General features: G+C 44.3%; 1 protein-coding gene across 1 annotated transcript in view; it reads right to left on the bottom strand.

Moving 5' to 3' along the window:
* The window catches only part of FBXL13 (F-box and leucine rich repeat protein 13), a 228,470-nt gene that overhangs the window by 59,595 nt on the left and 154,720 nt on the right, over positions 1-14,155 (bottom strand). The window contains exon 13 of the mRNA XM_019509463.1: positions 1,154-1,252. Within this exon, the coding sequence (XP_019365008.1) occupies positions 1,154-1,252 (99 nt within the window). The remainder of the gene's footprint in view (positions 1-1,153; positions 1,253-14,155) is intronic.

Genomic DNA, 14,155 nt, shown 5'->3' with positions numbered 1-14,155 from the left:
GCATATGGGGGGGGCAGGGAGGCATGGGCAGGCAGTGGGGAAGGCAGTTAAGGGATCATGTGATGGGCGAGGTAGTGGGAGAGGACGTGGGGGGCAGATGGTGGGTGGGTCAAGCAGGTTGGCCCCTTCTCCTTTCCCCATGTTGCCTGTCTCTCCTCACACTTGACCCCACATGCCCACCTCCCCACCATCTCTGTCACCCCACTTTTCCCCCCTGCAGCCTTGGCTTCCCCACTTCATCCTCTCTTCACAGCTTTGGGCCCCATGACCCCCTTCTCCTGTCTCTGCCTCTGCCTGCCTGTGCTTACCCTTGCTCTGCTCCAGGAAGTTCTAGCCTTGCTCCAGCCTGGGCCATAGAGCACAACCTCTGCCCAGCCTGGTAGCATCTGTGGGGCCTGGCCAGAGGCAGCAGGGGTGCACACAGCAGCTACAGTTCTGGCCCCATCCCTGGGATGGGGCTGTGGCCAGACCCGGAGCCACAAGAGTTGCCTACCCTCACGCTGCCTCATAGTCATAAATGGGGAAAAAGTCCTTGCGTTGGATTAAAGTAACTACGGTAGTACTTTTTTTAATAAAAAAGCTAAACTTCTAAATTGTGAACAATGGTAGAGATAGTTCATTTCGAATAGTATATATTTTTATCAGCACTTGAACAAACAGAAATCAGTGACAGAGAGACAAGAAGTATAGCAGAATCCTGAGAGCAGAGATCCAGTAGAACAACTGCATTTGCAGAAGCCTGGAAAACATTTGCCATTATATGTGACATTTATGAAGATCTTGTTATTGAAGCTGTGTATCAAATCAATAGGACAGGACTGCCTCATATTCTATATTAATAGCCAACTAAACTGTGATTTAATATAAAATAAAATCATGTAAGTCTCATCTATCTGAAAGATTGTGTTTACAAAGGAATAGACAGAAAAACTGTTGGAAGTTTCTGAGAACAATCAAAAGTTAAACGGATTTGAAATTTTGCTGCAGAACAATTTTAATTACATATTAATGCTTCCTTAAAAAGTGTCAAATAAGAGTAAACTTCCCTTATTGAACTGCATGTTAAAATTGTCTTTGAAATTAACGTGAGAAAAGCACCCAAATCCAAAGCCAAGAGTTTCCTCTGAATATGAATTAGTTTTCAATTTCTTACTTGAATACATCTGTCTGTAAGAGTTGGCATATCATTGATTATCAAGTGCTGGATTTTATTGCAGCCACTGGCGATATATCTGAAGCCATCACAAGAGATCTGTTTGAATAAATAAAAAATATCTATGCCTTATAGAAAACACTACAAAGAATAGTACAGTAACAGCCAGAAGTATGTTGCCAGAGGTATGTTTAGTATTTTGAACTAACTTGTAACTTTATACTGACTGAAATACACGTTTTATTATTTCAAATTATTAAAAGAACGAAGGGATGGATGTATATGGAGTATTACAATACAAAAACTGTAATGTATCACTTACAATAGTACTAACACAAGTTGTTTAATTTTTTTAAGTGCCATATCAAACAACAGTTCACTTTATTTAAGGAATGCTCACCGTTTGAGCATTTTGGCCTAAAACCCTGGTGACCTAGCAGGCACATCTACATGTCGCCATGCTTTAGTACTTCCTTTAGTACTAAAGCATGGAGTTATGGGTGGGTTACTACACCATGTGTACAGCACATGGTTAGATTTCACCGCTACGTCATCATAGTGGTGCACTATACTGGGGGAGCACGCCACTACAGTGACGTAGCCGGTGATCATGTGTAGACCCACATGATCGCTACATCACTGTAGCTTGCTGTATAACAACACAGCACATCACTATGTTGCCATAGGGCAACGTGTAGACACATCCATCTTTAATCAAGACATCCTTCATTTGTGTGCTCTGCTGAGGAAATATAGAACAAATCCAAACTCTGAGTACACAACTGCATAAACCTGAGAAGAGAGGTCATTACAGAATTTGAATTTCAGAGCCCTTTCCAAGCACTACAATGAACTTAACCCAAACCAAAAATCTAATACCTGGGGAAAATGGAATGCAGATCGGAATACAAGTTCCTTACTAAAATAAATACTTTTAAACATATAAACCACAGAATAACAAACAAATGCTGTCAGGTTCTTCTGAATTTAAAAGCTAGCTTTGGAAGACTGGTTCATCTAACATCCATTATGAACTACAGTTCTTTAAGTAATAACACATAGAATCTGTCACTGGTAAATGGCAAAGAAGGTATTTTATACCGTTCCTTTCCTAAACTGGAGTTCCTCGCCTCCCCTCTGCCCCCGTACCTGACTACCATAGAAAATAGCTTAAATGGGAACTGCACCCACCTGGCCTCATGTACGTGCTCTCCTGCCGCTTTGGAGTGTGCACCCAATGCCAGCCGCAGTGTGTGTTCCTGTGGCCTTGATGTTCACCCCAAAGAAGGCCCCGATACTCACCTGCTACAACTTGATCTTTCCCTTCAGTGGTGGGGCTCCTTTTCATAGCTCCTTGTGGACCAGGTACTACCTTAGTAGGCATTTTTTGGGGCTCCACCTCCCCTACATCCCAGCCATGTGCCAGACCTCAGGACAACCAGATGATGGATCATCAGCTTGCCCTCTGATGTCTCCTCCTGTCCTCTCTTCCCCTTGCTCGTCTCCTGGCCTCCTTCACAGGATGTCAGACTGTCCCTGACAAAGCGTCGGGTCTTCCCTCACTACGTTGCTGTACACTGCGCTGTCCTGGGTCCTCCTGATTTGTGGAGGTTGCTTGTGAGACCTCTCCCTGACTCAGGATAACTCAAAACAAAATTAAAACACAAAAGGAAAGGTTGGGGTACAGGGTCTCAGCCTGCCCCACTCTCACGGGTTCAGCATCTGTGGCTCCAAGGTCCCTCAATGCCATCCTCCCTGGCCTGGTTGCCCTGATGGTCCAATGTTGTGCCTCCGTCAGCTGATCCTGGACCCCTCTATCAGGTTCTGGTTGTGATTCCCTCCAGGCTGCTGATGCAGCCTGTGTATGGCTCAGGGAACAGCCTTCTCTTCTGGCTCTGGTGGTGCTCCCCTGGTCATTTCTCTGCCACTGGCTTTTAAATCATCCGGGCAGTGTTCATAGAATCATAGAATCATAGAAGTAGGGTTGGAAAGGACCTTGTAGATCTTCAAGTCCGACCCCTTCCTGGGCAGGAAAAAAACTGGACTCAGATGAGTCCAGCCAGGTAGGCATCAAGCCTCTTCTTAAAGATCCCCAGGGTAGGAGCCAGCACCACTTCCCTAGGAAGTTGGTTCCAGCTCCTAGCCGACCTAACTGTGAAGTAGTTCTTGCGGATGTCTAATCTAAATCTACTCTCCAATAATTTGTGTCCATTGTTCCTTGTCATGCCAGGAGGCGCTAGGGGAAACAGTGTCTCCCCTAAACCCTTCTGGTCCCCCCTAGTGAGTTTATAGACAGTCACCAGGTCCCCCCTCAGCCTTCTCTTGTGCAGGCTGAACAGGTTTAGGTCCCGCAGTCTTTCAATGTAGGGTCTGCCCTGTTGTCCCTGGATCATGCGGGTGGCCCTCCTCTGGACCCTTTCAATGTTGTCCACATCCCTCCTGAACTGTTTTTGATGACATCATCCATCCGCGCCATCCCCAGCCAGAAATAAAAGTGGCTGATGAACCACATGGGCACTCCATTCCGGCATGGCTCATCTGGCTCCGCTTCTTCTGAAAAACCTAAGTTTGCCCTATCCTCAGGGCTTTTCTCTTTCCTCCCAAGGTGAGTCAGCCCTGCTTTGGGTCCCACCACAGAAGAGGGCTTCGGGCCCACTGCTTGCATCCCCCTGGGACAGGAACCATTAAACATGCTCAGACAAAGTCCCTGGTATCCAAAAGTGGGTTCTCAGTTCTTCTCCAGGACTAAGTATAAAGGTTCAAAAAGCCCAAGGCACAATTGATTCAATCTTCGCAGGTTTTTCTAAGTTGCATAAACTGAACCAATACCAAAATGAACCAGCGCCAAACCCCTAACCAGGGTCTGCCCAACATGGGAGGAAGTCCTCACTGGAGAGCTTTTCACTCTGTCCTGCCCCCTCAGCTGGGAGCCAGGTTGAGATTCTCCCAGGCTCACCCCTCCCCAGCCTCTACCTGAGGAGGGTGCAGGGCTGGGTGGAATCTCAGCCCAGGGCCTTTCCTCCCCTTGCTTTACTGAGTGGGACTCGGGGTCCGTTCCTCTGCCTCCCCCCCCGGTCCTTCTGGGCTGACAGGTAAGAAGCAGGCTAGGGAGCAGAGGCTATACTGCCTCAGCTCTGTGACAGCTGGGCAGCTGGACAGCTGAAGCAGGCAGCACAGGGATGCAAAGCATCTTGGGATGCTGGGGGGCTGTGAATTAACTTGAAATCGGGAGGGGGTCTGGGACAGAAGTTCCATAAACACGTATGACCTAAATCAGTTAAGTTTGATCCAGGTTTATCTTAAATCAGTTTTGGCCATTTTGAAAACAGGTTAACATGCACTGAACTTCAGTTCTGTTACAGTTTTAAACTGGTTTCTGATCACTTCAGCCAGTTTATGTGTAACTTCTGTCCCTGGCCCAGATGACTCAAGTCAACTGCAACAGAAATAGTAAAAAGCTAAATTTATCAGACTCTTGCACATGATAGAAGTCTGCACTTGAACAGAGCCCTCAGTTAAATGCCTACCCTGAGGGTTATTTTTAAAAAATGTTTATGAATTTTTAAACAGAGAAACATTCTGTAATGAGATGTTTTAAATCTGTACTTCAATAATTATACATGAAACCATCCCATCCTTCTGGATGATACCTTAAAGAGTATTACAGAAATTATTACGTATTGTCTTTGCTTGCCTGTAACTGATGACTGTCATGCCACCTCACGACACACTATTAATGAAACTGGTTACATCCTCTAGTGGTCATTTCTTTCATGATCAAACAATTTTTAAAAGAATAATTTAATTGGGTCAGACACAGTGTTAACTAATGATAAACTAGAACAGAAAATCACAAATGGAGTAAACTGAAATCATTTATATTCTTTGCCTACTAACCCAGATGTTTATGCTGGCTAATATTTTCAAAATAAAAGCATAAAGTCAGACCTCTGAGTAGGTAGCAGATGGCAAGATGACTTTGAAAATCTGACTTTTAGGTGAACCTGGAGCCAGGAGTCTAACTTTAAGCTCCTGATTTTCTTAAACTTATGATTAAAACATACCTTATATAAAAGTTACTTCATGAATTACAAGGAAGAAGACAAACTATTATACCCTTGCTGGCATGAGTAAATTGTAAAAAAAAAATCATGGCCTTGCTATTTTTTCCTAAAGTGATGATGGAGTTAGCTATCTCTTTGGTGCAGTCCTATTTAAGTACAGACAGTATAAAGTTCTGTTTCCCTGAAGATGGGAAGAACCCAAAACAAGAAGAAATTTCTTTGTTCACTGCCTGAAGTAGTCTTTCACCCAGAATGCTGACCAAACTATCCTTTCCCTGGGCTTACCTTACAGGCACGTGCCATGCTTATGCAAACTACATCTGACTTTAAGCTCTGTCCACTTATGTGTGTTTTTCCTTGTTCTCTCTTTTTTCAAGTGTGTGCACACATGCACACAATATCTGTTAAAGCTCCTCCATCTAAAGAGTTCAAATTCCTGAGATGACTTGCATATGCCTTTAGTTCATGCGCTTATTTCTTGTAGCTATCTGAAATGAAGGGTGAAGGATACACTCACCAGGTTTAATGATGTAACCTACTCTATAACAATGTATAATGTTAGTAAGAGAACTCTTAAACATCAATACAATTGAAAGGGTCTCTGAAAAAATTCCCAAAGCAGCTCAACTAAAATAACATGATTTAAAACAGTTATAAAAAACAAACTACAAAAATAACCCTTACAAATATTTGTGATATTACCATAAATTTGCTCATGAATAAAGGGAATTGTAAGCAAATATGTGACTACTATCCGCAAGGCAAGCTATAAATAATTTATGAAATGAAGTATAAATATTCTAACTTTTAACTTTAAGTCAAGAGAAATATGAATTCAGATAGAAGGTAAATGTGTATAATGCTTAAGAATTTCCTATTCAAAGAGTTCCAAGGCTCCCTTCACTGCTTTAATGTATATGCACATTTGAAATTTGCAATGGAGTTTTGTCAAAGTTAAGAGTCACACTCGAGTACTGCACACTGGGATACATGCTTCATTTCAATGCTGCAGGTTAAGAAGAAAATGCTCCCCTTAGCAGGACTTTTACACAATGCCAATGGAAGGGAAAGAAACACAAAAAAGATAAAAGAATCTTCACCACACGCTTTTCTGTGCAAACTTCTTCACCCCTCCTTATCCTCTTCTAACTTACAGGCCCTTTCCAGGTGTTATACCTCTTCTACCAAGCTCAAAAGTAGTGGAAGTGACTTTTTCATGCTGAACTTCCATTTGCATGGCACAATGCCCAGGATTGCTTGGACTGGTATCTGCCATTAGAAAGGGAGGGGAAAGACATCAGACAGCTGGGAAATTCAGCTGGGTAATGAAGACACAGTAGGGGACACAGTACGGGGAGAGGCGGGTCAGGGAGAGGCTGGAGAAGAGGTTTGCTGTCAGTTTTTGATGATGACGACAGGGTGCAAATAATCTAAACAAAAAATGGAAACTGATAAGGATTAGTTTATAGCAAGTGAGTATTTGATCGCTTGTGTTATACTCAAAGATAAAGTCCAATACTTTGGAGGCTGGTGGACTATGGGTAGCAGCTGGGAGGGATTGTAAATCAGAACAGGATATGGAGGGGTGTGGAAAATGTTGAATTGAGAAGGACAGTTAGTTATGCTGGCAGTGACACAAAAATGACTACAGAAACTAGGAAAGGCCGTTGTAACCCATTCAAAACCAGCAGTGCAGATGGGTACAAGCATGTAAGTTTCCAGAGTTCAATTAATATTTTAGTCTTTTGAGTTACAGTTTAATTTACTAATTCTCTTTCTCTGGAAAAACAACGTTTTCTGAACCAGGGCAAGCTGATACCACAAATAGCAGCAGTTCAGTGTGTTACTCGATGCAGAGCCAAAAAAAATTATACTGAGCAAGCCAATAATATCACTGTCCAGATTTTTTTGTTGTTTGGACTCTGAGAAAGTATGTTTTTAACTTTGGAATGATGAATCCAAGGCACCAGGTTAAGGAAGTTCAACTCTGAAACTGCCTTTCGGAGGAAATTATAATAATCTAAGAGTTAGATAGTAGGACTGTGTGAAGCTCCAGGTGGTGATTTGATTTGGAGAAGATTTGGCCCAATTCGGTGGCCGAATCTCCAAGTCCAAATCGAATCAGGGGACCAATTAAAAGGTCCGAATCGATTCAAAGCTCTCCAAATCTTCAAAAAAGATTCAGAGAGCTTTGATTATTTGGGCAGTCCCCAGTGGCTGCAGCAGGGAGCTGCAGTCGACTCCAAGCTGATAAGCAGGGCAGGGGAGAGCGTGCTGTCGGGGGGGAGGGGAGCATGGGGGGACACCTGCCAGCCCCCATTCCCTTTCTCCTTCCCCAGCCCCCATAAGCCCCACCTGCTCCTCCAGCTCCCCCATGGCTGCCCTACCTGCTCCAGCTCTTGGCATTTTAAAGAAAAGCCCTGGTGCTCACCAAGGGCGATCCCCACTTCCCCCCACTGCCCCACACTGCATGGGGGGCTCTGCACAAGCCCCCCAACTCCCCTACTGTCCCAATCCCCCCCCCCACAGCTGCCCCGCCTGGGCCAGCTCTGACCCTTTAAGAAAAAAAACAGAAAAGCTGGGGGGCAGCGGGGATCACCCCTCGCCTGCAGAAATGGTGATTCCAGGGTATTTTCAGGGTTTTTTTTTCTTAAAGGGCTGGAGCTGGCGCCAGAAGGGCAGCCATGGGGGGGGCTGGAGGAGCGAGGGAGGTCAGGGGGCTCATGGCAGAGCCCCCCATGCAGTGTGGGGCAGTGGGGGGCAGCCGGGATCACCCCCCTGCCTGCCAGCACCCTCTGAGTCCAGGGATTATTTTCCAAATGCTGGGAACTGGGGCGGGCAGGGCAGCCACTGTCAGGCTGGGAGAGCAGGTGGGGGGTGGGATCTGGGTGATTCGGCCAAACTGATTCAGGACAGTGATTTGAATCACCAAATCAAATCACTGTCCCCCAAACTGGCCGAATCCGAAGATTCAGTGGCATACCACTCCTTCCCAAACATGCCCCCCAAATTCCAATGGCCCTGGCCCACTGGATCCAGTGGCTCTGTGGGACAGGTGCGGTCCACAGGCCATATGTTTGACATCCCTGCTTTACAACAAATATGCAAACTCTTATTTAATTGTTTTATCTTCCACCCTCAAACCAACTATGGTTGACGATGTTCTGAATTCATTGAGTCTCAGATGCTATAAATACGTTACAGAACAGAATTTTCTGATAAGCACTATATAAGCACATAAGATGTATTCTCTTGCCTAGGATTTGCAAACTAATGCATAAATGGCTGTTTCTCCCCTCCCCTTGCCACAATATGTGGACTGAAAAGTCAAGAAAAAAACATCGAGTTAAAAAGTCAGCAAATCTATAGCTGAGGTTATGTCCCCAAGAGCCTACAGACCTGACATGGACACCCATGCACTAAATCATTCTAGAATGTCAATATTCATTTTCAGTACATCTCATTGAGATAGTTTCTTAATAAAAAGGCCATTTATACAGTATTTATGCATAGTTGACTCATCTTCTATCTTCTAAACATTCCTTCTTTGCTAAATTCAGTCTTATTTTGTGGAATTCACCTTGCATGGCAAAACCTTGCAAGACTGGAGGAAACTTAAAAGTCTTAATGTCTGATTACAGTATTGTAGAAAAATACATCTGGAATATAAAAAAAATTAAAATTCAACTTTCAAACATGAGAAAAACTCTCATTACTTACAAGGAGTCATCATCTTTTTCCCTGTTTTTCAAGAATAATAAAACAAATTGTGACACATTTACAGATGTTCAACATGTTACCTTGATTTCTACCTAAACAACTACTTTCGTCATTTAATATTTTAAAAAAGCTTATACATAGGCTCTTTTCCATCAAATCTATCTCTAAACATACAGATACACTGCATATGTACCTAATAACAACAGAATTTACCAGTTACATAAGTTTGCTAATAAAGGCGTATAAATAATGAGAAGACATTGTTCCATAATGATCACGAGCCAGACTTTCTCCCCAGACTCTGGCCTGTCAGTGCTACTCAGTTTTGCAAAGAAACCAGAATCTGGCTGCAGTTGGAAAGCTGAGAATTCCCCCAGTGAAGATGGAGCAGGAGAAATGTTTATACAGTGCAAGGAAGAACCGGAAACAGAACAGCTGTGTTTGTGCAACACTGTGCCCAAGCTAATCAGCTCTGTTGTGAAGATAACATGCATGATAGAACCAGCTCCACTGCCAACCATTTTGCCTTCATCTCAGCCTAGAATAAAACATGTAGAAGAAGGAAAGGGTTGTGCTGGATACATTCCTGTAAGAATCACAGCCAAGTATTGTAAGTTAAAGAAAGCTCTGTGCTTAGTTGAGAATCAGTGAGCTGTAACCTGCTCCTCCCTGACACTACCTTCTCTCCCCCCATACAACGTAGGTTTTGGCACAGTAGACCTACTTCAGATTTCTTAAGAATCTTTTTATCTCTTACTTAATTGCTTTTATTTTAGTTGGCCAGATAACATAATCAGATATGCCAATTGATGACATTCACATATTTTGTAAATTTTCATTTCTGCACTGCTATATGCAGAATCTTTTTCACTCAAAAATTTTCTATGCTCTGCTTGGGGAAGCAGCAAAGCATAGAAATCTTCAGTCTAAGAAGCCCTTCTTTTTTGCTTGGCTAAATTCCAGAATTTAGCTGTCAGCCACAAGAAAGTTTTCAGAGGGACTGTGCCTCAGCTGTCCTAGCCCGACAGATCAGTCAGCCAACCAGGAAAGAACTTAGCAATGGTTACTCTGAGACTCAGTGAATCGTCTGCCATCTTTTGCATGAGTCTATCTGTGACAACTGGCCTAGGTGGAATCTATAAATGTGCTTGAGGGATAACAGTAGTTTTGGTCATCCACAGTATCTAAAACAGCATTTCAAAACGCTGCAAGAAGAGATGCATCCCTAACGAATGGATTTCCCCTCCATATCAGCAGAGAAAGGAGCCTCTCATAGATTCTCTAAGCCTGACACCACTGAGGTTACTTGCTGCCACCTCTCTATTAGGAGATATTTAAGAAGAAATGTATTTTGCTTTAATAAGAATTTGCCCTACAACGTTTATGAAACTTTTGTATTACTTTTAGACAACTACTGAAAACAATACCCATTTGACTTGCTATTCCACCCCCAAAATAATTTCCTACAGATTCTAAAACATAAGATCCTAGGATCCTAGGGATGGTGATTCTACACTTCCTCTGCGTAGCCTGTTCTAATGCTTGACCAGTCCCCTCACAGTGAGAAAATTCTTCCTAATCACTATTGTTCCTAGTCCTGTCCCCTCTGGCCATCCTCTCTATAACTGGTCTCCAGGTATCTCAAGACCTCCTCGTTGTCAAATCCCACTTCATTCTTCTCTTCTTCAGACTAAATAACCCTAGTTCTTTTAGCCTTTCCTTGTAAGTCTTGCTTCTCAGGTCCTTAATCATTTTTGTCATTCTGTGCTGGACTCTTGCCAATCTTTAGAACTTGCTTCAGAGCTTGTAGTCAACACAAAGAATCCAAATGGCTCACTCCCCTCAGCTAGTTGGAGGACACTACCTGATTTAAGAAAATTAAAGACTGTAGAAGTTGCAATGGTAATCTGTTAACAGAACCATGCATGGCTTTAACATGTATTTGGCTAGGTCTCACCCAGCCCTAACATCTATAAGAATGTCATTCCATTTATTAGTAATAATCAGTAATATTGTTTGCCTTACTTGCAGACAGTATTTTGGTTTCTATCCTGTCTCTTTAAACTTTGAAAATGAAAGAAAACTTATTCTGTAGAACAGTTGGTTTGTTTATTTTATTGTTTTGCATTATCCAATTGATTTCCAGGATTTTTTTTATTAAGAAACAACAATAATAAACTTTAAACAATAGAGCACTATTTCCCATCCCTCCCACCCCTCTCAAATCATTTCTCCAAATCATATATACAGACACCTTTACATTAGGAGAGTGGTCTCAAAAGGAACACAAAACAATGGGACAAAATTACAAGTTTTAACTATAACAACAAATGACTGATTGCAGGTTGGTCACTCAGGGCCCCTCTACATGTGGAGGTAAAAGCACAATGGGATCTAACGTGCGATCCGCATGTGCATGCCAGGAGGTGGGAATGCGCATTAGATCCCATCACACCTTATTGCTGATGCCGCAATCTCCCAGCCCTGGGGACTTCATGTACTCCTCATGGCTGGAAGATCACAGCACCAGCAATATCCCTGCCCTAGAGGTTTCATTGACCCCCAAGGCTGGGAGATGGTAGCACCGGCAATAAGGCGCTGTGGGATCTAATGCACAATCCCACAACCATGCCTCCTATTACGCATGTGTAGATCACACATTAGATCCCATCTTACCTTTACTTACATGTGCAGAGGGGCCCTGAGTGACCAATCTGCATCCAGCAACCTCCTGAGCATGGGAGATAGCATCAGCTGCATCTCTCAGCCCCAGGGACTCCATGCACCCCTAGGACTGGGAGATCACCTGCTGGGTCCCTGCAGCTGCTGGGACCCACCTGGGTCCTAGTACTAGGAGGCATGATGCAGGGACCCAGCATCTGCAGCTGTGGGACTCTGGGTCTAGGGCTGAGTCCTCTCAGTTGTAGGACTCCCAGCCCCAACTGGTCATGGTTCATCCCTGTGGCTGGCAGCCCCATCAGCTGAGGGGGCTCCCAGCTGCAATGGACCCTGCTACATGTGCAAATTAAAGCTCAATAGCAACCAGCTATAAAGTTAGTACACATTTTCAAGGTCTAACTTTATAAATGGTTAGAGCTTTTTATGGCATGATAGGTACTTTGAACATGCAGTTTGTTTCAAAGTAATTATGCAACTAACCAGTTAACTGCACAATACCTGTAATGTGTAACGGGGGCCTCAGATACCTGTATGAAAGCATTGCAGTACCTAAAAATTAGTTTCTTGGGTCAAAAGAATTAGGATGTAGGATCAGAGAAAAATCAGGAGAGAATGAGGCATATCCAATGAACAATTCAAGTGTAAGGCACTTAGCATCGCCACTTAGTGAATGAGGAGATTTCTGCACCTCCAAATGGCAATTCAGAGAGCCTAAAAGTATCCAATAGAAAACACTATCAAAAGGCTATATCTGAATTCCTACCCTCTTTCAGAGCTACTGCATCTGCCTCAGATTCCATACTAGATGCCTCCATTCATTGGGAACCCAGGAAACCTAGTCCTTCTTCTGAGGATAGGTGTTTAACTGTCCAGCAGTGGTGGTGCCCACATTCAGACTAATACCTGCAGCTGTTTAGAAGTGGAGCACTGGCCCAGCAATTGGTAGAAGTGGGTTCTTGGCTCTTCTCAGCCTGAGGGAGTTCAAACCCACCACTCCTACTTATCAGGAAAATATACTAGCCACCAGCCGATAGAATAGTTTAGGTAGCAGCACCATACACCCTTCATTCTAAAGTTGGATCAATATGCAGAAAGGAATGAATAATTCATGGAGACAGAAGGAAAATAAACAAGAGGGATGACAACTCTGTTGTCAAGTGATAAGGGAGTGGTGGGGGGAGTGATTTAGCATCCATTCCCTCTTCCAAAACTCTTTATACATTTTATATTAGACAGCCACTGGTTAAAAAACAGAAATAACACTGGGCCTGGGAGATATGATCAGAACCCAGAAGTCCTCCTTTTCAGATGAATGCATTCCTCACACAGTTGAAGAATCATTTTCTCTTTCTCTGGCCCCATGAGTCTTGTATCTTGGGCTTTATATGTCTTCTTCAGCAAGAGGGATGGAGGATGCCCCTGGCAAACTGCGAGGAACTTAACAGGCCTCTCTCAGAAGGATGAAAAGCGAAGTCTACCTTTCTATGTTTTGTGGCATCCAGGGCTAAGAAAGGATAATGCAATTTTTTGGTGGCCTGTGTGTTCAGTGTGTGTTCTGAGCAGCTGGAATTGCTGCCTGTGTCTAACAAAAGCCCTAAAAAGGGGGTAGACCAGTCCAGGAGACTCCTCAAGCAACCAAGGAGTGAGTGAACAAGGGGCACCAAACAGGGCAGTTCGTTGCCCCCCTTTTTGAATGAGAGCCTTTAAGGTAATAGTTTCATAGTTTGTAGAGTTGGAAGGGACCTGAGCAGATCATCAAGTCCAACCCCCTGCCTTGGCAGGAAAAAGTACTGGGGTCAAATGACCCCAGCAAGGTGTTTGTCTAAACCTCCTCTTAAAGACCCCCAGGGTAGGAGCCAGCACCACTTCTCTTGGAAGTTGGTTCCAGATCCTAGCCGCCCTGACAGTGAAGTAGCGCCTCCTGATATCTAGCCTGAATCTACCCTCTGCCAGCTTGTGACCGTTATTTCTAGTCATTCCTGGTAGTGCTCGGGGGAACAGGGACTTCCCCAGTGCCTGCTGGTCCCCTCTGACTAGTTTGTAACAGGCCACAAGATCCCCCCTCAGCCTTCTCTTGTGGGCGCTGAACAGGTTCAGGTCCCTTAGCCTCTCTTCGTAGGGCCTGCCCTGCTACCCCCGATCACGCGAGTGGCCCTCCTCTGGACCCTCTCCATGTTGTCCACATCCCTCCTGAAGTGCAGTGCCCAGAACTGGATGCAGTACTCCAGCTGCAGCCTGACTAGTGTTGTATAGAGGGGGAGGATCACCTCCTTGGACCTGCTCGAGATGCATCTGTGGATGCGTGACAAGGTGTGGTTGGCTTTCCTGACTGCATCCCCACACTGTCGGCCCATGTTCATCTTGGCATCAATGATGACTCCAAGATCCTTTTCTGCCTCTGCACTGCCGAGAAGGGAGTTCCCCAGCTTGTAGGTATGGTGCCGGTTCTTCCTCCCCAGGTGCAGCACCTTGCACTTGTCAGTGTTGAAACCCATCCTGTTCTCATCCACCCACCCCTGTAACCTGTCTAGGTCCGATT

This window comes from Gavialis gangeticus, unplaced genomic scaffold (assembly GCF_001723915.1).
Source record: "Gavialis gangeticus isolate Ggan-Ray unplaced genomic scaffold, GavGan_comp1, whole genome shotgun sequence".
Lineage (NCBI taxonomy): Eukaryota > Metazoa > Chordata > Crocodylia > Gavialidae > Gavialis > Gavialis gangeticus.
Note: the sequence above shows the minus strand (reverse complement) of the source record. Positions and strands in the feature narration are given on the sequence as shown.